Here is a 22,149-nt window from a genome sequence, read left to right as displayed (position 1 = left end):
CCCAGGTGAATGCCATTGTCCCTAACACTATGCTCACAGTGTAATGTGAAGCATAGGAACCCCAAATTATACAAGTAGCTTCCATGAAAAGAGGCGCATGGAACATCTGAATCACATACACTTTATTAGCTTGGTGACGGAGATGCTCACTTCTCCACCATAGTGAACAAGGTAATCAGCTTCGGTAAACATCTGAACCAAGGGCAAAGGCTCAGACTAATCCCATTTAACAACAGTGGTGGGAACAGGAAAGGATACCATGCTTCTGTGCTTATTTTGTCATACTTCCTTGATAGGGATGATGATGATGATAATAATAATTTATTATTTGTACCCCGCCCATCAGAGGGGTTACAATGCAGCCAGTGGTGGTTTCCTACTACTGCACCTCTTAATTCATCTGTAGTTCCGACATCCCAGACACGCCCTATTATCTTTTGTGACTGTTCTGAACTCAGGAAGGCGGCTCAGAATTCCGTAACTATTGGATTGTGCCCCATAGGATGTTTTCCTGACATCTAGAAAGGATTTGAAACATAAAGCGGTTAAAATCCAAGTTTGTAAGTGTGCATTTTATTAGCCTAGTGGCAGGCTTAAAATTTGTGAAGAAGAGAGTTTAAATAGAGTGAAATGGAGCAGGAGAGAGAAATATGGAATGTAAATAGCCATCCTATCATTTCAAAGTATTGAATTTTTGCAGGAAAATCTGGTAGAAATGTAAATTACTGGCTTTACATAAGACGATCCTGTGCACATGTTTAGGACTGCAGTCTTCTACCTCTATGTTGGAAAAGTATCAGTGCTAAGTAGGGTGCAGTGCTGAGGCACAGCCGCTTGATGGCACACACTGCCTTGCACAGCCATGCTTGCTGGGGGGGGGGGGCAGGAAATGTGTGCATGGAATTTAGAGTCCATAATTGTTAGCTTTATGAACGCAAATGTGAAATCCTAAACCACTTTAAATTAATCTTACATATTGAAATATGTAAGTTATTATTCATGCAAGTGAGGATATAAATAAACATCTACATGACATAGCCATGGAGGGCATCTGCATATTGGTAAATAAACAGATATGCATGTGTAACAAAGCAGTGTCAAAATGGTTTCCTAAAATTTGTTGTGACCTGCTCTGGGTGAATGGTAAGTAAGGAATCCAAAGAAAGAAAGAAAGAAAGAAAGTTCCCCCTTGCAGAACAGTGTGGATAATATTTTGCTAGTGGAGAGGGGGGGAAAGAAATATTATTGGGGGGGGGATTATCCTGTGAAATTTTGGCTCTGCTCTAGCATCTAACAATGAAGCCGTATAGTTTTGTGAGTGTGTTGTGTGAATACTGTTGAAGTAATTTAATTAGAGCTTTTCTAGAAGCAAATAATTAAAGACCAGCATAGAGACATGCTATGCCCAAACTGAGAGGTAATTTGCCATCTGAAGTTAATGAGGCTGCTTTATCCATTTGCTTTCTTCTGCCTTACCCCCTGCCACATCACAGAGCAGGACCAAATGATAACCAAAATAACATCAGACAGTAGGGTAAAGCTATTTCTGCTTGCGAAAAGCAGCAGGATGACTCTCGAGCACATTATCATTCTTATGACTTCGTCATCACATTTCTTTCCTCCCTCCCTCCCTCTCTTCATCCCCTTGCCCTTGATAATTTAATTGACAATCCTCAGACTGGGAAGCAGGGCAATTTATTTCTAAAGTGTTTTTGAATTGTTTGCATCTGTAAGATCTGATTCTATACAGCAGAGGCATGTCCAACTTTCAAGACACTGCGATCTACACCCACTATAAAAAAAACTGGCAATGATCTACCCATGAGATTGACCAAAGTTGTAAAGTTGTTGAGCTTTGTTTAGGGAGCCAAATTTGTTTTTGGGGTGGTGGTGGCCAGGGTCCCCCAATTGACCACGATCTACCACGGACACCCCACTATTGATCAGTAGATAGTGATTGACCTGTTGGACACCCCTGCTATACAGCAATAAGTTACTTTAAGTTAGGCTGAGTTTTGTAGGGAGTTGGCAGTCCCGGTGAACTCTTGATCCCTGTCCTTCACTCCAGCGTGGAGCATGGCACATTCCAAAATGTTGGACGGGTCTTTGGAGAAGTCTGTAACATGGAAGACCATTCATTCATATCCCACCCTTCCAGTGGATGCACATCCTATTTTGCCTCCTGAAACCAAAACAGGATGTGCCACCCTGCTGCCTCTGCCTCCCAATTTCAAGTGAGATCACACTGAAATTGTGCAAGACTTCACACGACTTTGGGCAGTGGTGGAGGTGGCAGGGCAGGCAAGGTATCTGCCAGGGTGCTGCCTTAGGGGCTTCTGCTGCCTGAGGCAGTTCCCTCACCCCACCTAATGGATGTGCTGGCCCTGCACCCTTCCTCCAAGGAGAAAAATGGGCTAAATTTTATACTCTCAACAAACCTGTAAGGCGGTTTGAGAAGTAAGCCCTTTTCAGGCATTCAGGTTGGACCCATGAAGGGACCAGCAGGAATGTATGTGGCAAGTCCTGCTCCCTTTATGATGATGCACTCCCTGGCCCAAGATGTGATTGGCCTGTGCTTGAAGGGGGCTGTCTCAATTGCACCTCATGTCATTCTGGGTTCCTGTCCCTGCAAAAAGCAATTCCCTCAGATTAATGCCAGTTATGCCATACATCAGTGGGGATGAAGCTTGCTTCACACTGTCCTGCTTACCCCATCATTCATTCAGATTAAACACCTGAACAGCATTGTAGTGGCTGGCCCAAGGAGCTGTGTGGAGATATGAGTCTGGCCCTACTTTCCCAAAATCCACCAGCCAGCTGCTAATCCATGCCTTATCTTCTCTTTGCTTACTGACTCCCCAAAGTCTGGTATTCCATATCTCTCTTTTTTTTTTTTAAGAATAATTTTTTATTAACCGACCAATCACATCAAATCAAACCAAATTACATAAATTCCAAATTACACAGCCGAATTTTAAATTTTTGTTGGGGGTACCCATATTTCAAGTTCTGAAGGGGATCCAATCAACTTCTTGCTTCTTACTGCTGTTTTAATGTCCACAAATCTAACCTTATGATGTTCACAGTACTATCCAGTCCTTTCTTCTTGTTTTTCCACATCTCTTGTTGTTATTTTCATATATTTTTCCTTTCTCTTTGTGACCTCTGATAGTCTCCACAAGCTGGTTAGACAGTTTGTAATCCTGCGTGGATATTATTATTTTTTATCCAGTAGCCATATCCAGACGTTTTCCATGTAACATCACTTCCATACATCAAAACAGTCTTAGCGTCATTAATCTTCACCAATCTGCCTCCTTTCTCAAAACCTCTGAGGAGATTCACCAGGAATGCAGTCTGAAAACAAGTCCGTTCCTTCTCTCGGCTATAAATCCTTTGGCAAGATGGCAACTCCGAATTAATTGCTGCGCCATTCCAAAAGCTCTTATTGCTTCTCGATCTCCATAAAGCATACTTTTAGTTAAAGTTTATCTCCACACAGACCTTAATCATCCTGCTTGGGTCAGTTCAACCGACGATTCTAATGAGGAGGGGTTCTTGTAAATCACATAGAAGGAAAGTAAAAAAGGTCCCCCCCCCATTCAGTCCCATTGTCAACATACACCTTCATCGTAAAATATTCCTGTTTCTCCAACCCGTCGTCTTCTTTCGCAGAGGTCACTTAAATTAGCAGACTTCACTCCCCTTCTTCACTTGAAATATGTGCATTTGCTTCTTTTGTAATTAATTATTCCAAATTGCTGCAGCTAGTGCGCGATCAGAGAGAGCGTCCAGGAGAGCCGAGGTCCACACGGGGGCATTCTGCCTAGGGCCCTCACCCCCTTCTTTCAAATTAGGGGGTGATTTATGGGCACAGCAGGTAAGGGCAGTGTTCCCCATTTCCTTGGGGCAACAAGGGAGGCTGCCTAGAAGAAGAAGAAGAAGAGTTTGGATTTGATATCCCGCCTTTCACTCCCCTTCAGGAGTCTCAAAGCGGCTAACATTCTCCTTTCCCTTCCTCCCCCACAACAAACACTCTGTGAGGTGAGTGGGGCTGAGAGACTTCAGAGAAGTGTGACTGGCCCAAGGTCACCCAGCAGCTGCATGTGGAGGAGCGGAGACGCGAACCCGGTTCCCCAGATTAGGAGACTACCGCTCTTAACCACTACACCACACTGGCCTACTCCCATAACAGCCTCTTAATTACCCCGTGTGGGTCGGAGAGATGGTATTGTCGGCCATCTTCCAGTGCGCCCCCCGGTATTCCATATCTCTTAGTAGCTCAATGTTTGCACAGTTAGCAACAGTTTGGCAGCTGAAAAATGTCCTTTACAATCCTGAGTTCAGTCTCTCAGTTGTAGTTGGGAGACATGTCTTAAAGAGAAAGAAACACCCAACCACTCATTCAAGTAATGCGCTGGTCAAGCTAACTGAACCAGACCATTATGAGCCCAGTCTGTAAAGCAGGTACACTTAGCAGAGCAAAAGCTTTCAGCCTTGAGTCCTTGATCAGATGGTACACTAAGCCAAACTTTGGTTCAACAATACAGTGGTACCTCGGGTTACATACGCTTCAGGTTACATACGCTTCAGGTTACAGACTCTTCTAACCCCGAAATAGTACCTCAGGTTAAGAACTTTGCTTCAGGATGAGAACAGAAATCGGCGGCGGCGTGGTGGCAGCAGGAGGCCCATTAGCTAAAGTGGTGCTTCAGGTTAAGAACAGTTTGAGGTTAAGAACGGACCTCCGGAATGAATTAAGTACTTAACCCGAGGTACCACTATAATAAGAACCAGGAAGGAACTAAGTGATGCTAGACTTTCCTGTGGAACACAGGTATTAGCCTTCCCATACAATGCCATGGGCTTATATTATTACTATATATTATTGGGAGTTAAGGTATGCTGTTTTTAAAAGCATGATAACATCACACAGCATACAGTGTAGCACTTCAGCTCAAGTAATAAATAGTAGATTGTGATGGCAAAACATACACAGGTTTTTCTGATGCAGATTTCAAGAATTGGCTGAGCTGTCATTAAGAACATGTCATTTCTAAAGGATTAAAGAAGGAGTATTGTTGGATATTTGTAGGTTAATGTAAATGCAGGAGCACATTATAGATTGGAGCATTCACCACACAACACATTTTAATTTGTAAACTTGATTTTTTATGCTTATTAAAAATAGTGGCTTTCTGGTTCTGGTAGTTACAGCAGGTGATAGATATATGGAGTGCTGATGAGATTCCATTGCACTTTTAAGCTTGCCCAGGCTTTCATTGAGGTTATGTCTATAACAAGCCCTGGGAGACTTATCTCCAACCCAGTTTGGGCTGTGTGGAATAGGCAACCCAGTACTCAGGTCTTTCATCCAGTTTGCAAAACTTTTCCCCCACCAAGAGTAAAGGGAAAGGAGATATTGGCAGCAGTAACATGCACACTACATTATAACTTATTTCCTCCCTTTTAAAAGTATTTACATAGCATCTAATAATTTCTTTAAAATCTCTTAAGTGGTGTACAGTACAAAACAAATAATATAATTAAAGCAAAAATACCTCATAGAACTAATAAAGCATTAATATAAGAGCACATGGAAGCATAAAACCCCCCATTAAATACAAATTCAGGGAGTTGAAACACATAAAGCCAGGTCTGATCTTATGTCTTAGGGAAAGCCTGGAGAAAAAATATGTATCTTTACAAGATGCCTGAAGCAACTGATGGTGGCTGCTTCATGTATGGAAAAGGGAAGGACATTCCATAGTACAGAGGCAAGAACAGAAAATGGTCATTAGTACTGTATTAGAAACCTTAACCAAGAGTAATACCTTGGAGGCAGGCCTCATATTACCAGTCCTATTAGCTGCAGAACTTTTTTTTCAGCTTTATTTACTGTTTTCTGATCCTCAGGTACTATGGTTGGTGACCACACCCGCTTGGAATTCCACAATATTGAGACTGGGATAATGACAGAGAAGCGTTATATCTCTGTCATTCCCTCCAGCTTCATTGGCCACCTCCAGAGCCTCATGTTCAATGGCCTTCTCTACATTGACTTGTGCAAGAATGGTGACATTGATTACTGTGAACTGAAAGCCCGCTTTGGGCTGCGCAACATCATTGCGGACCCTGTCACCTTCAAGACCAAGAGCAGCTACTTGAGCTTGGCAACTTTGCAGGCCTACACCTCCATGCACCTGTTCTTCCAGTTCAAGACAACCTCTGCTGATGGCTTCATCCTTTTCAACAGTGGTGATGGAAATGATTTCATTGCAGTTGAGCTGGTCAAGGGGTAAGTAAGATATTATGTTGTCTCTGGGAGTAGGTTGGTCAATCCATGTAGGCAATTGTGCCGTCACAAGTCTGACTATAAATTCATATTCTTCTTTCTCCTGGGAAGGTAAGTTGGATAAAATATGACCTGTCCTGATGAAGCTTCTTATTCTGCTCTTTGACCATGGACAACTCATTAAGACCATCTGGAATTTTGGTTAGAAAATTAGAGCAGACTGTTGCAGATGTTTTGAATCTTTTTTGTGTCTTAGCCATTAATTCATTTTCATTCTGGGCTTTCTTCTGAGTAGGCACTTGTGTCATTTGCAGGTATATACACTACGTGTTTGACCTTGGGAATGGACCTAATGTCATCAAAGGCAATAGTGACCGGCCTTTGAATGACAACCAGTGGCACAATGTAGTCATCTCCCGAGACAACAGCAACACCCACAGCCTAAAAGTGGACACCAGGGTTGTTACTCAGGTCATCAATGGTGCCAAAAACCTTGACCTTAAGGGTAAGTAACTGGATCTTACCAGATCAGGTAAAATATATTCTTTGTATTCATGATGCACCATTTTGCACCAGGTTTAATCCTTGGCAATTCCAGTCAAAAACAAATTAGGTGGTAGGTCTTGGAGAGACCTCCCACATTTAAAAGCCAGGTGCTATTTGGAATGGACATTACTTTGCATATGCATTTCTTATCACTGTATTTTGATAAGCTTTTTTTTGAGATGAGAACCGCATCCGAACCTTGCCTTGCGCACTGTGAAACTTGGAGGGCAGCTAAATTCTTATCTGCATATTGGTCCAAGAGGTGCAGACTAGGTTAGATCCTACTGGAATTCCCAAAGAAGAAATTCCTCAAGAAGACACACACACACAATTTCATACCACACAGCGCTCTACACATACAGTACTAGTAGGGATGCAATTTTCTGAAAAGAATCATTTTGAGTTTATCCACATGGATTTCTTCTTGTTCTAATTTTCAGCTCATTTCTTGATCTAAATGAGAAGCAAGGTTTTTTGTGTTCCACTAAAGATACAAACAGTTACCATATATTGTACACATTATATGCATATTACATGTGCATTATACACATATACACTCCAGGTTACCCAAAGTAACCAGCACATAATTCTTCTTTATTGTAACTTGAATTCATTGATGCAAGAGGCAGTTCAGTATGGACAAAACACAAACAGGTTGGAACTACCATGTTCTGTGTATAAATCCATTTAAAATGGATTCTTCCATTCCTAAATGTTAATGGGTGAAACAGAATGGTGAGCAAACCCCCTTTACTCTGGCATCTAGTTGTAAGGCAGATTTTATATGGGAGAGCAGTGAATTGTGTGATCTCCCATCTGCAGTCTGAAATGCTCTAATTCAAGAACAGTTTTTACATGTGATGAGTTTTCAAAATCCAAGCCTCAGTCTTTTAAAATGAACAAATATAAGAACCTTAGAACTTTTCCACTGGGCTAGACTTTCATGAGTCTCTCTGTCATGAGTCCCCCCCCCCCCTCACCAATGTGTGTCCTATCCTCCAGTGGGTCTTTCAGGCCATATAGATATGGCTAAAACTGTTACAGTTGTATTTAGTGTACATAAATTTGGGTATATGTTGAAAGTTGTCTTGATTCATATTTTGCATTTTCCTTCCTAGACTTATACGTTGAGTAAAATAGCTCCCTATTTCTATAACAGACAGTCATTTGTACTACTACTACTGCTACTAATTTATTTATTTATACCCCGCCCATCTGGCTGGGTTTCCCCAGCCACTCTGGGCGGCTCCCAACCGAATATTAAAACACAATACAGCATTAAACAGTAAAAACGTCCCTAAACAGGGCTGCCTTCAGATGTCTTTTAAAAGTAAGATAGTTGCTTATTGCCTTGACATCTGATGGGAGGGCGTTCCACAGGCCAAGCGCCACTACCGAGAAGAAAATCAAATCAGCAGGCTGTTCTTCTGTGGGCAGCTCTTCCCTCTATCTTTTCACTGGTGTGTGTTTTGCTGTTCGGTTAGGAAACTTAAGAAGAAACACTTTCCAGGGCCAAAGGTGCTGAAGTTGACATGCCCAAAGTTCTCGTTTCAATGCCATGAAAGGTGCTTGGGGAGCCTGCACAAGGCTGCCTCTCCTGGTCTCACACACGAAGCTGCTTTGGCAGGGAAACCACAAATCTCAACAAGTGGATCCAAGAGGGCTTGTTAATGGAAGAGCTGATACATCCTTGGGAGCAATTTGGTGCAACACAGTGGTGTATTGGTCAAAAAGTCACAGTTCCACAAAGCAACAGGCACTGCCGTGTGAAAAGAACATTCAATAATGGGACACTGTTATAGCATTATAATCGGGAAAACAAACCCAATATTCCCCATGTCTGAATGCATCCTAAGTGCTGGGCACCCTGTGGGTTATATCCTGTGCTGCTGTTCCACTTGCAAAACAGGCATCCCCTTCCCCTTCCTCTCCCCCACAGTCACCCGTTCATGTGGGGAGAGGAGTGTGAGAGGAAGTCCCCTTGAGTGAGCAGAACACATTGGATGCAACCTCATAACTCCGCTGTTTGCCTTAACCTTTTCCTTTGCCTTTTACTTGGTTCCCTCCAGGTGATCTTTACATTGCTGGCCTGGTTCAAGGAATGTACAGCAACCTCCCCAAGTTGGTAGCATCCCGTGATGGGTTTCAAGGCTGCCTGGCATCGGTGGACTTGAACGGGCGCCTGCCAGATCTTATTAACGATGCTCTTCACCGCAGTGGGCAGATTGAGCGTGGATGTGAAGGTACAGCCTACCTAAAATGCCATTCCTTCTCACACAGCCCTCCCTACCTCCATGCTGCTCTTTGCATCACCACCACATATTTCCTCCATAGATGCTTGTTGTGACATTCCTCCTCCATCGCCATCCACATTCAGCCTCCATGATTGTAACCAGCTTGGGTGTGCAAAAGAAATGAGAGGTGACTGTGAAACACTCCATGTTGTAATGTAGCTTTCCTTTTTGGGTACTGTCAGGTGCTGGTGGTGGTTGCTCGTGAGTAACCAGGCAGGACTCCGACCTGTCTTTTACAGGTTTTATTGGTGCAAACTATTTACAGTGCAGAACCACAAAGTTCATGTCTGTCTTAGTCACTTGCAGATTCTGGGAGTGGCCCCTTCCAGTTTCTCCCCCAACATAAGAACTTAGACACCCCAAATCTCTGCCTCCCCTCCTTACATTTCACCCCTCTGCGCAAGCTGGGTGACGGAAACGGCGTGTCTGCCTCGTGTCCAGCCGGGCTAGCGAGGCGCTTGGGCTCTCAGTAGCATCTTTCAGCCCTCCCCTCGCTTGGCTGCCCCCTTCCCCCTCTGCTCCACTGGAGGTGTGGCTCTCCCCACTGCTGGATGAGGGGCTGCTCCTCAGAAGTGTTGGAAGCTCTCTGTATTCCACTGCCTCCCTCTCCTGTTCCGATGGCAGTCCCCTGACATTCATGTTGTGTGTCTCTCCAGAATGGAAGACGCACAAACATTTAGGAGGTGCCCAACACAAAAGCAACCCACATAGAAATTGAGGTCACACAACACACATAAACATCAACGTGTGCTGGGGTGGAGCTGTCCTCCTGACACGACATTGCTGCAGCTTACCTGGGTGGTACTGGCTCAAGGCAGTGCTGAAGTCAGTACTGTGGAGGCACACCAGCAGAACCAATCCAATCCATGCTCCCACCAGTGTGTCTGCAGAACCCCAACCTTCCCACTGTCCTGCTCCACTGTTGCACAGGTAAGCTGCAGTGAAGCTGGTTTCTGAAGGATGGCTCGACCCTCCCATGCTGGCCCCTACTGCCACCACTCCAGCTCTGATTAACTGCTAGGGTATAGTCATATGCCACAGTCCAGATCTGCACCTGAGCATCAAGCTTTTGATAACCTCCTTAGCAAAGACATCACCATGCTTTGAGACCAAGTTCTCTTTTACATCACATCCCTGGGACCAATTCAAACATTGTGTCTATTACAGGGAGACAGCTGGAAATGCTTCGGCACTGTGAGTTGGTCAAAGAGAGCAATGACAGGGAGTAAAAGAAAAGAGGTCTTGAACATTACTTCCCTGATTATTCAGTTTTTCCTACCCATTTAACGCTCTCTGAGGCCAGATTTTATAATCTGGTATAATCAAAAGTTCTTGAACCCTGCATTGGACTCCACAAGTTGCCGTACAGCACAGTTGCCTTTCATATTCTATAGAGTGCCAAATTATACTTTTTCTATGTCTCACCATTATTTTACTGGTCTGTTCCTGTATGTTTTGGGTATTCTCCCACTGGCCTTTCTGAGAGTCTGTGGATCCCATGGCCAGGTTGACTGTGTTCCCCACAAGCAGTCTCAAATTTTATATGATTTTGGAATAAATGACATACAGCTTTGAGACAGTGTCTTTTTGTGCAGTGTTTTGATATAGAATGGTTTGGAAAGAGAAATCTGGGTGATAAGGTTTTTGTGAAAACACTTGTCCTTGAACAGACAAAGGCTTGTGAAGAAGGCAGGTAGGAGATAATCTCTCAGTATCAAACAAGAGAAACAGAACATCGCTGCCATTGCTGAGTCCTCAGAAAAAAGAAAATACTCTTTGGGTGACATCCGGTGTTGTCAGTCCACTTACACAATGGCCTTCTGCTTGCATAACTTGAGTTTCCCTCTCTTCTCCTCCACTGCAGTTTCTAGAGTGTTGGGAGACCCCTAAGGGCACATGGGGACTCAGGGACGTGCTGGTGGGAGAAGAAAGAAAGGGAAATATAATCATGGCCATTCATGTGATGTTGGACATTGCTTTTATGTTTAGAAGAGGCCCCCTTTCGCACTTAGGCTTTTTAAACAATCCTTTTAGTGGCCCACAACATTTTCTTTTGAGAGATGGGTCCCTGTAAGAGTCTTAGAATAGTTTCTGGCTGCTCACAATGAGTGTTTAATATTCTTAAATATATATAATTTTATGGAAGACTGATTACTTAACTTTCTGGCACCGGGAGGATTTCAGATATCCTCCTGGTTGCCCAATTTCGTTTTTAAATGATGTTAACCATATTTAAAAAGACAAGCACAGCTCAAAGTGGCAGAGTTCATAGCTCAGAGGTGGAATGCTTGTTTTTACATATATGAGGTCTCAGGTTCAGTCAGGGACAACTTCAGTTCAAAAGTTTCAAGCAGCAACTTTGGGAAAGGACTTTGCCTTGGACCCCCACCAGTCAGCACGGATCAGCCTGCCCCAATCTGATGTTTTGGACTACACCTTCCATCAGTCTCAGCCAGCATAGCCAAAATACCTGGAGTGCACCAGGTTGGGGAAGACCAATGTAAATATAGTGTAGTAGATGGACCATTGATCTGGTTCCGTATAAGATTGCTCCTTGCGTCTTTTAAGCTCTCCTCAGTAATATTACACTGAATCTTAAAGAATAAAGAGAACAGCTAGTGAAGGTGACAGCATAGATGAGGAAAAATCACCACCTAATGCATAAATTGTCAGATCCAGTACTATGGGGGGAAAGAACATTTTAGAGGAATGTTGTGCATAGCCCAGCCTGGGTTTAAATCTTTAGCTGAAAATTTGAGATATAAATTAAGGAAGAACTGAGTTTGTGGATGGACCTTTGGATTTGAATTCATTGTACAATGCCTTTTTTTCAGCAGTTGACCCAGAAGCTTTTGGCAGCTACTTCCTTATCCTGTTAAATGTTTGATCAGTGCTTTGCAGGCAGCTCAGATGCTCCTGTAAAGGTATTTTAGCAAAGCCAAGGGCTTTGTTGCATCCAGCTGTGAGGAATCCAAGCCTTAGCTGGTGGTTATCACACAGCCCTTAGGTATTCAGCTGTGGGATGACATAATCATCACGAGTGGCATTTAAGGCAGAAAGGCTGTATCAAATCATAACATTCTTGGCATTAGTTACATAAAAACCTGAGCACTCTCAGCCGCATAAGAAAATGACTTGGTCACAACAGGCACACCATATTAGCAGAAGCAGTTATAGCAAAGAAGATTGCTTGACCAGCAGTTTATTGTAGGAACATAGGAACCTGCCTTATGCAGAATTCATCCAGCCCATTAGGGTCCAAGCCAAATGGTATGAGATTCCAGGGATTTCAAACGAACTCTTCCAAGGTCTATGTTGCCTTTTGTGAATGATGCACAGCAGAGACTGTGGTGTCTTTATGACATATATACAACCTGAATCTACAAAGGAGGGGATCAAATTATCACACTCCAAGAGGGTCCTGTCTCTCTCATGGCTGGGAGCCCACATTGTGCTCAAACACCCCCTCCCCAGCTCGCTGCATTTAGCAGATGGACACTTCCCTGTGCCCTCAAAATCCTAAACCTTCTGCTCTCCTTTTGTCTCTGTTTACTGTCTCAGAGCTCAGGAAGAGGCTTCTCCCACTCTCTGGCTGGCTCAGAGTCTTTCCTTTGTTGATAGCCCATCTCTTTGTCCTTGTTCCCTGCTAACGGCCTACCTTCTCCCAGGCAGCTTCCTGCACATGGGAAAAACTGGTTGGGCCTATACTTTGACACTGCTAAATTCAGTGCTTGGCAGCCCATCGTAATACACCAAGCACTGATTAAACTCCACATATATGTTTCTGTGCAGGGCATGAAACAAAGTTGGTGCTAACAAATTTGGCTTGTTCAAGTTAACTATTTCAGAGTTAAGATGCTTGATAAACTTTTTTTTCCTCCAGCTAAAAATTCACAAAATGTACAGACACCACCATGCACAATGGTCCCCATATTGACAAATAGCAGAGAAATTAGAAATCAAATTACAGCAGAACATAGGAAGCTTCCTTATACCAAGTCAGACCACTGGTTTACCTGGCTCAGTACTGAATGCACTGACTGGCAGTGGCTCTCAAGGGGACATTTCCAGTCCTACCTGGAGATGCTGTGGGTTGAACCTGGACCCATCTGCCTACAAAGAAGGTGCTCTGTCACTGAGCTACCAGCTTTCTGCCATCCTCAAATTTCTATTTGGAATACTTCAGCAACACAAGAGAAAGCAAGATCTTAAAATTCAAGAAAGAACTAGCCACCCAGTTATCGCCTGAATCTTTTGAGTTCAGAACTTTGTGGCTTTTGAGAACAGCTCTGTAGAGAAATGAGCACCTTGCATGGATTGTGCTGACATTTGTAGTTGGGGCCCTTGGAAGGAATGTAATCAATCTTCTTGCTGGCAAGAATAATATTACCTTTAAATGGAAGAAGAAAAGCTTAGAAGACGAGATCTTTCTTCAAAATAAACAAGAAAGCACCCACCCAGCCCTCCTCTGTTGATCTGACGGGTCAAGTGCAACTTACTGAGTCCATGGACATTGATTTTAACAGCTGATAATCCCCTAGCAAATGTAGCATTGAATGAAGACACTTTTAGATGATATCCTGAACAAAAAATGCAATGAACTAAGACTTTCTGTAATGAGTAACTCGTGCGTGTGTGTGTGTGTGTGTGTGTGTGTGAGAGAGAGAGAGAGAGAGAGAGTCTCCATGTCTACTGCCTGTTTATGACTTCATTCTTATGTCATCCATCATTTGTTGCCATTCCACCATCACTACCATCTCCATTGTGACCACCCTCCAGTCTTTAACGCACAAACTGTACTTCGGCAAATACAGCCTGCCCAGAGATATGATTTGTTCTCAGAGCAACAAAGTCATGAGTCACAAAAGGTAGCTATGAGAAACCAACCCCCCATTTTTTACTCAATCATCAGAACCCAACAAAGAACATTGACTTTCTTCAGAACACCACCATTATTGTGCCCAATATTAAAGTGTGGATGCTGTTATTGATAACACTATATTATCTAAGATATACAGTATATCATGGTGGTGTTGCAGTATTCTCTCATCCTCTTCATTCATGCAAGGTGACTTTCTGAAGCAGGGAGCTTTCCATATCCATGGAAGCTCCCTACATATGTTAGATCCATGATTTTCCAGGGGTTTTAAAATGCACAAAGTCTCCGTGGATACAAGAAGTCCCCCCCCTTCAGATAATTATCTTTCACAGGTTGGAAGGTGACTGAAATGGCAATTGCTGGGGAAAGGGGAGAGGCAAAGCTAGTCCACATTGGCCAAGTTGGCTGGGGCTGTTGGGAGTTGGAGTCCAGCAACCTCTGGAGGGAACCATGTTGACTAAATCTTGTGAAAAATGCACAGAAGGCTTTTTGAGGATGGCGCCCCCCCAGTTTTGCAATTTAGATTTAAGAGACCTTAATCTGTTCAGCAGTTGGTCTAGGGTTTGGCTCATAAGAGAATGTATTTTTGACTTTATACCACTGATTTGATCATTGGGCTAAATGGAAAAAGAAGAAGTTATGGAGGTGGGGAAAATGCTATATTTCTCTCTCATTTTCAAAAGTCCCTTTAAAATATTCATCAATATACTTAATTGTGTTGGTCAAGAGATGGAGAGAGAGTAGTTTCAAAGGAGAAGTAATTGCCATTTCAAGGTTTTCATATATCGTCAAAGCAACAAGTTTTTAAGCATTATGAAGATTGCTCTCTATTGGCTGTTAAAAGTGTTAAATGTTACAGTGGTGGAAGGCATGGGAGAAATATTCCTTTGTAGTTACAGTACAAGCAAGGTCCTCTCAGCAGATCCCAATGAGAAGAAGGATCATCTTGGAACAGGTGGTCCTTTTAGTTTCCTGGGCCCAAACTATTTAGGGATTTTAAGGTGATTACCAGCATTTTGAATTGTGCCTGGTTTCAGTTAGGTTCCATTGCAGAAGTGGGGGGGGGGGGGCGGGCAGCAGGAATGGAGTCATCTGATGTCAATAAAGGCAGGCACATTAGCAGCCTTGAAACTACCAACTTCTTAATACTAAGGGAATATCTCTACATCATAAACTTTCTCGTTACACCCAGGAAAAGGTACAGCTGACAGGTGAGCAAAGATCTTCCTAGCGGCAGCTGCCACTTTACCATCTAGGAACAGAGTAGGATTCAGAACGTATGAAAGTGGACAGGGCAATATTCACCTGCATATTCAGTGACCGCCATCATGTTCACTTCCTCCAGAACACAGTGGATTCCGTAAGCAGGAGCCCATAGATGGAGTCATCTTCCACAATTGGTGATTGTGCTATCTTACAAGGGAGAAAACGTTGCCATTTACATCGGACTGTCTATCTTGCTTTTAAAATACAAAGAAATAAAAACTCATAGTGATAAAACCCTGTGAGGAGAGGTGATCTGAGGAAGGAGTCTTTTGTCTTTCCATTCTGGGTGTGCATATCACAGAGGGAAATACCCAGATTGGTTCACTGGCAGCCATATTGACTTAATTTGATTCCGATTGACTCTAGGCTTTTCTTGGGGAATAGGGAGGCTCCTCGCGGGAAATGAAACACTATTGTTTGCTGCTTCATTTATGAATATTGGTGAATCATGTGCCGTTAATGTTCCATCTGATGTTCCGTGCTTCAGAAATGTGTCTACTCTCCCCCCTCCCTTGTCTGTGCTATGTTGTCTGCTGTTTTGGATTGATGTTGTTCAGGTAGTGATGGACTGAGGCCCTTATGGCTGCCTCTCTCCTGATGTGTCTGTGTGTTGTCTTTGGTGGCGTCACCCCTCCCAAATCTCTTCAGTGTGCATAAGGGCTGTGCTGGTTATTCCAGTTGTTTTTTTGTTTGTTTCTTTTTAGTGATGTTACCCCGGTTTTATCTGCCATTTTACTAACCTCTGGTTTATTGTTTTCGCTTTTTTCCATTCTTTTGCTAACAAAGTTGAGTTGACCAAAGCTGACCTGCAAGGTAGAGAAGGTTTTTGTTTCCATTGCCAGTTTGGACTGAAAGATGCCTTTTAATGTAACCTTTAGAGCCTTTTAATTATTATTATTATTATTATTATTATTATTATTTGATGCAGTCACATCTCTAAGCCAAATGGGTACAGCAAGCATTCCACAACCTGCTAGGTTGGAGAATGGGGTGGCAAGGATTTGGGGGAGAAATGTCTAGGTATGGTTTGGGGTAGCTTAAGAGGTTTGACTGTATCTCATTCTAAGAGTATCCATAACTGCACAGCTTGATTTCCTGAAATAAGGGGTTAACATAACAAAAAATGGCACTGGATGTCTGGTTACTGAAATAAAAATGTGAATCAGTCCTTTGGAGGACTGAGAAGTTTCTAGTCCAGTCTACACTGTAGAGAAGTGGGTGAAATGTGACCTCTTTGTGCTGTTCCATGCATTAGAACAGCTTTCAACAATCTGGTGCTCTCCAGACATTTTGAACTACACCTCCCAGACAGGCTGGAGCCGATGGGAGGTGTAGTACAAAATATTGAGAGGGTGGCAGGATGGCAAAGTCTGCGTTGGATGAAATAGCCATTGGCAGGCCCTGTTAAAAGTTTGTGCCCAGCTTCTTAAAGAGGAATCTAGTGATGTCATACAAACCAGTTATCAATGCATGTTGGGTAACAAAGACACTGAAGGATGTGGATGGAGGAAAGTCCAAAGTTGAAGAGTAGAATGGACTGCAGGAGACTGGAGCTGGGCAAGATGGATTTCATTAACTAAAATCAGAGGAAAAGCAAAGTAAAGTAGGTAATTTAATGTTGGTGGCTAATGAATGAAGCCAAAAGTTGTTCCTAAGACGTTTAAATGCTAACACCAGAAAACATCAGTAATTGCTGTGCTGAGATGGTAAGCACAATCAAAAACTGGGTTTCTTCTGTTGGAATGGGTTTTGGAAAAAACTTAAGGATAAGGGTGGGAAGGACAAGTTTTTCATGTTCACCTAAGATTTTCATTAAGACTCTCCTGGGGTGCATCAAACATATTTTCTCTAGATAAAGTTATTTGGGATTGTGGAGAACAAAACACACATGAAAACTGGCAAGTGTGAAGATTCTTGTGTATGTATTGAAACCAAAAGGCATAATTTAGATTATACTTGACCTTATCCAGTTACCATTTTGATTAATCATATTATAAGACTTGATAGAGATGACACAAAAGTCTAGACAACTAACAATTTTCCAGGAAGAGTCGGGGGGGGGGGATGTACAGCAAAAAAATAGCAATATAAGGAAACCCAAGAGGTGCAATGATGGAAGTGATTAAATCTAATATGCTAAAATAATTTTTAAACCAAAGATGAAGCAGGATAATAATCATAAAATGCAACAAAATTATTACTATTACTAATAATTATACACTGCTTTGTCGAAGCAGTTGACAGGGAGTTAAGACAATAAAATCAAGAAAATAATACAATCCTACTAAATGATGGAGAAAAAGAGAGAGATATTGGGATGCCAAGAAAGCCCCCATGATGTTGAAAAGAACTGTCGAAGAAAAGAATCTCTTTCATTTCCCTGGTTCCGACATAATGAGTGATGCTGCTAACATGAAAGTAACAGATTCCAAGAAATACATATTTGATTTCGGGACACGTGCCAAGAAGCCACATTTGGCCAGATTCCCAGATTTTCCCATCTTGTGTCCGTGCAATGATTTATCTGTTTGTGATGGACATAGATAATGATCTACACACAGGCTATATGCTATTTCCGATGTGTAAGTATGTTCTGTGTCTGAAATGAGTATAGCATGAGGTAGTCCTCAGAGTTGCAACTTGACCTAATTGGCCAGTTACGGCTGAGCTGATATATAGGCTTCACATTCAAAAACTCTACACAATACCTGCTGTCAAGACCACTGCCCTTCAGAGCATTTACAAATTTCCATTAGGCTGTTTCAGGACCCTCACCCCTTTCCTATAAAATAGAGGAAATGTTTTTCTTCTTCTTCTGAGTCGTTCTGAGTGCCAGACAGTGTCATGCAGAGGTACCTTAATTTCGGGAAACCAATCTTTGCTGTATAGGTTTGGATATCTGAGTCCACGTGGAAACTTGAAACTCCCTTGAGATCTGAGGGGCTGTTTTCTGTGCTGCTGTGACCTGGACGATGGGGAGGTCTGGTGGAGAAAGACTTGCCCACTATACCTTTCTAACACTCCTCATTTTAGTCGCCTTCCTTCCTTCCTTCCTTCCTTCCTTCCTTCCTTCCTTCCTTCCTTCCTTCCTTCCTTCCTGTTTCCACTTCTGATGAGTGTTGTACACATCTCCTTTTTCTCACACACTTAACTCCCCTCTTTGCTTTCCTTGCAATTATAAGATCCAGACATATTCCCTTTTATGCGGTTCACTTTGCCATGGGAGGGGCATCCCAGCTTACTCATCCTTTTACAGGCATGGCCTATGCAAAACTGTTATTGAGTGTTGTGAGGGGAAAGGGAACAGAAAAAGGAAGGTATGTATTATTTTTGTTGAATAGAGGGAGAAATCTGAAGTTTTATCTGGGGAGTCGTAACTAGACATTTTAAAACAAATACCTTTAGTCTCATCTACCCACCTGAGGACAGCCTGATTTTGATATATGCTCATAAGCTTGTATAATGACCTGCCTCATTTTATTCTTGCTTATTTGGAAGTCAAACCACCAAGTTTGAATGTTGAAAAATACAACTGGGATCTGGAATTACCTCCCCTTACAGGGGTGTTCCTTTTAGGTCTTCTTTCTCCTTCTTGAGTCCAACCAGCCAGGAGTCACATTTTGGCTGACAACAGAGTTCTGTGTGCTGCCCAGATCTGAGTATGTTATGATGTCATTGAGGGCAAAAAAACACTGATTTGAATTATGGCACTACTTTTTTGGACCAGTCACATTTATTTATTTCTTAACAAAATGTATATATCACTTGATTGTAATAAAATCTCTTAAGTGATTTACAAGAAACAATAAAATTATCAATAAAAAACTATTAAAACATTTAAAGATAATTAGAAATTTATGTGCCACTTGGGTGCGCCAATTTTTGACTTTGCATAGGGTGCCATATTACGAAAGTTTACCAAAATCCACCCCTGATCCCAGCATTATGTAGCAAATAAGTTCTGGGTATCTGCTAATTTTACTCAAGGCAAAAAAAGCCAGTTAAGTTATATAGTAAGTGTTAATTAAAACCCCCAAACCTTTTAGTTTGCCTCGGCCCTGTCCATCAATGTTTGCATCTTTGGTCAACCAGAGGCATGGACTTAACTTTCCTTATCTATTGGAAGACACTTGTGCTTCCTTCCTCCTTATCATCACATTGCATAACAATCAAATGCACTCATGGACTGCTGAGTCACGCTCCCACCCAGGGGCGGAGGAAGGGTGGTTGTGGACCATGTGTCACCACTGAGGGGGGTGACAAAATGTCGGGCAGCACTCACCGCTGGGCCTGCAGCGTGCCTGAGCCACGCATCTCTCCTGGGAGAGACACGGTGGCTTGGGCGTGCACAGGCTCCGCGCTGCCCAAATGGTCCTCCTGCTGCCTCCCTCCCCCCAGCTGTGGGGTGGCTGAGTGGGAGGAGGTGGGCAGACTCTGGAGGCCCTGCGGTGCATCCCACCCTTATGGGCGGCTCACCCCAGCTCTGAGTGCGCTGCCCTAGATGCCCTAGTGGCCTCCTCCACCACTGCATGCTCCATCCCTATTATTTACATTTTCCCAATCTTTAGAAAGTGCAAGGGACACCATATTTTTATAGGGTTGCATCCATTGATATGAGAGTGGAAAGTGAGTTTGTGCAATGGATCTTTCCCTTACCCTTCTCTCTCCTTTCAACACACACTACCTTCCAAAAAGCTTCTCCCTTCAGAGATCAAGGTGGGTACCGACCAAATATTGTGCACTGTGTCATCCATGCCTGCTATGAGGCAGAGGGGAAAGGCCAAAAACAGGTGGAGGAACCCCACCCACTTTTAGACAATTTCCCCTAAACACACATTGGAGACCTAGAAGACACAGCTCACTATGCAGGTCTGCTTCACCTTTTGGAGAGGCTTTTTGGGGGGGGGGAGGGGTGCTGCTGAGGGATGAGGTAAAGACAACAATCCACTGAACAAGCTACCTTCCTCTTGCACAATTTTGAAAACAGCCTATACCAGGGGTCTGCAACCTTTAAGACAAAAAGAGCCACTTGGACCCGCTTCCAAAGAAAAAAAAACTGGGAGCCGCAAAACTCGTCATTATAAAAATAACTTTTTTGTCACTTTTTATTATTTCTTTGTTTGACCCCTCAGAATTACTCTTCCTTATAGAAATAAACGTTAAATTAACAAGTTACGTTTTTGTGTGTGTGTGTGTGTTCTTCACTCCCCTTCAAAACAGTGACCAGCGTACATGCCCCCTTTCAGTGCAGTGACCAGCGTACATGCCCCTTACAATGTGGCGGGCGGGCGGGTGGGAAGGTGACGTCGGGACGGTGCGTGACTAACGCACGCACCACCCCCATGCGACGTCACAGCCAGTACAGCGCCCGCCACAGTGGGGAGTGTCGGGGCGCACAATGCGCCTCCTCCCCTCGCTAGTATCTGCCCCGGAGCCGCGGCAAAGGTGTAAAAGAGCCACATGCAGCTCCGGAGCCGCGGGTTGCAGACCCCTGGCCTATACCTGTATAAAAGGTAAAGGTACCCCTGCCTGTTCGGGCCAGTCTTGACAGACTCTAGGGTTGTGCGCTCATCTCACTCTAGAGGCCGGGAGCCAGCGCTGTTCGCAGACAGGAGAGGGAGTAATAGAAAAAGTTTCATTTGCTGATTTGTGTTGATAACATACCAATTAATGCGCAGAGTCACTTCTCCTATCAAGCGCACATACTTTTGTAGGGATAATCGGTATAGACCAACAACTGTGCAGCAAATGCCAGTTATTCTAGGCTGACAATCTTTCACTGGTTATTATTTTCTACTTCATTTGTGTTGGGTGGGGGCTTCTAGAGAGCCAGTTCGTTTTTCCTAAAATGTGAAAGAAAATCCCCTTAAACAGAAAGAAAGAGATTTGGAGGCAGAGGTGGGGGAGAGAGATTGGTTGGATGGATTTAAATGATAACAACCAAACACTCTTTTCATAAATTAAAACCTATAAACAGACTCATCTGAAATCTATACCGGTGATTGCACAATTAAACGTTAATATTTTAAAGCTTTATTAAGCAGGCAGGATCTTGTTAAATGGCACCAGAAATGCCATGAATAGAAATGAAGCTTATGACACCTTGTGGAGAGCTTGAGAAAGATGTTACTCAGTGCCAATTCTCATTCCCTGTGCACATAAATTATGTATCCTATCTCCATTGCTTCTGCCCTCAGCTGTTACCTGAAGGGTCATGTGCATGAAAACAGACTTCTTTGGCATCTAAAGCCCTGGTGGGCTCCTCTTGCTTTCTCCTCCATAATCCTCATTCCCTGTGACATCCCCCTTGCCATGGCCAAGATTCTAGTGTCACAGGCAGGGGAATTATGACATCAGCGAGGAACAGAAATAGCAGAAGAAGAATTCTCCACAAGAAATCTAGTCCTCATGTGAAACTTCCTTGGGGAATGCCAAAGAGGTGAAGCGAGCACAATGATCCAGAAGCTCAACTACTGTCCATCAAACAGGCTGTAACTAAATAAAGCTGAGCCAGTTTGTATTTCCTGTTGGAAGTTAAAAGGCTCCAGCATTAGAAAGGTGGCTCTGACCCATCTTTGTAGCCCCTGGGACGGAAAAAATAAAATGAAAACCACTGTTTATTTCCCTGCAGCTTTCCCCAGGAAAACCCACTGTTTACTGCTGAACCAGAGCAAACAAGAATTGAGTTTTCTGTGGATTGGCCATTTGTTCCAATTCAGTGGTAAACAGTGGGTTTTCCTGGGGAAAGCTGCAGGACCTGTGCCTAGATGTCACAGAAGAAGTCACAGGACAAAGGGAGGTGTGGATGAGCCCTCATTCAGGTTCACTTATTTCAGGCTTCCTCAAACTCAGCCCTCCAGATGTTTTTG

The 22,149-nt window shown here is 43.2% G+C and overlaps 1 protein-coding gene and 1 long non-coding RNA gene across 28 annotated transcripts in view; one reads left to right on the top strand and one right to left on the bottom strand.

Moving 5' to 3' along the window:
* The window catches only part of NRXN3 (neurexin 3), a 1,227,884-nt gene that overhangs the window by 554,225 nt on the left and 651,510 nt on the right, over window positions 1–22,149 (top strand). For 16 of the 24 annotated variants that reach the window (XM_080973879.1, XM_080973871.1, XM_080973878.1 and 13 more), the window contains 4 exons: window positions 5,917–6,298; window positions 6,610–6,800; window positions 8,911–9,084; window positions 16,067–16,093. In XM_080973879.1, the coding sequence (XP_080830005.1) occupies window positions 5,917–6,298; window positions 6,610–6,800; window positions 8,911–9,084; window positions 16,067–16,093 (774 nt within the window). The remainder of the gene's footprint in view (window positions 1–5,916; window positions 6,299–6,609; window positions 6,801–8,910; window positions 9,085–16,066; window positions 16,094–22,149) is intronic. The other 8 variants (XM_080973872.1, XM_080973867.1, XM_080973869.1 and 5 more) reach the window with 1 other exon arrangement.
* LOC308459244 lies at window positions 112–21,608 on the bottom strand. 4 transcript variants are annotated; one of them, XR_013977937.1, is made up of 5 exons: window positions 21,485–21,608; window positions 16,021–16,086; window positions 15,320–15,427; window positions 10,945–11,050; window positions 112–518 (listed from the first exon to the last, which is right to left on the bottom strand). It is a non-coding gene; the product is annotated as an uncharacterized lncRNA (long non-coding RNA). The 4 variants fall into 4 exon arrangements; XR_013977939.1 differs by lacking the exon at window positions 112–518 and adding an exon at window positions 20,945–21,123 and having other exon boundaries at window positions 10,365–11,050; window positions 21,485–21,578; XR_013977940.1 differs by lacking the exon at window positions 112–518 and adding an exon at window positions 16,738–16,856 and having other exon boundaries at window positions 10,365–11,050; window positions 21,485–21,576.

This window comes from Podarcis pityusensis (assembly GCF_964106645.2).
Source record: "Podarcis pityusensis genome assembly, chromosome: 1".
In the NCBI taxonomy this organism is placed as follows: domain Eukaryota; kingdom Metazoa; phylum Chordata; class Lepidosauria; order Squamata; family Lacertidae; genus Podarcis; species Podarcis pityusensis.
The sequence above is the reverse complement of the archived record's forward strand: the minus strand, read 5'-3'. Positions and strand labels throughout refer to the sequence as shown.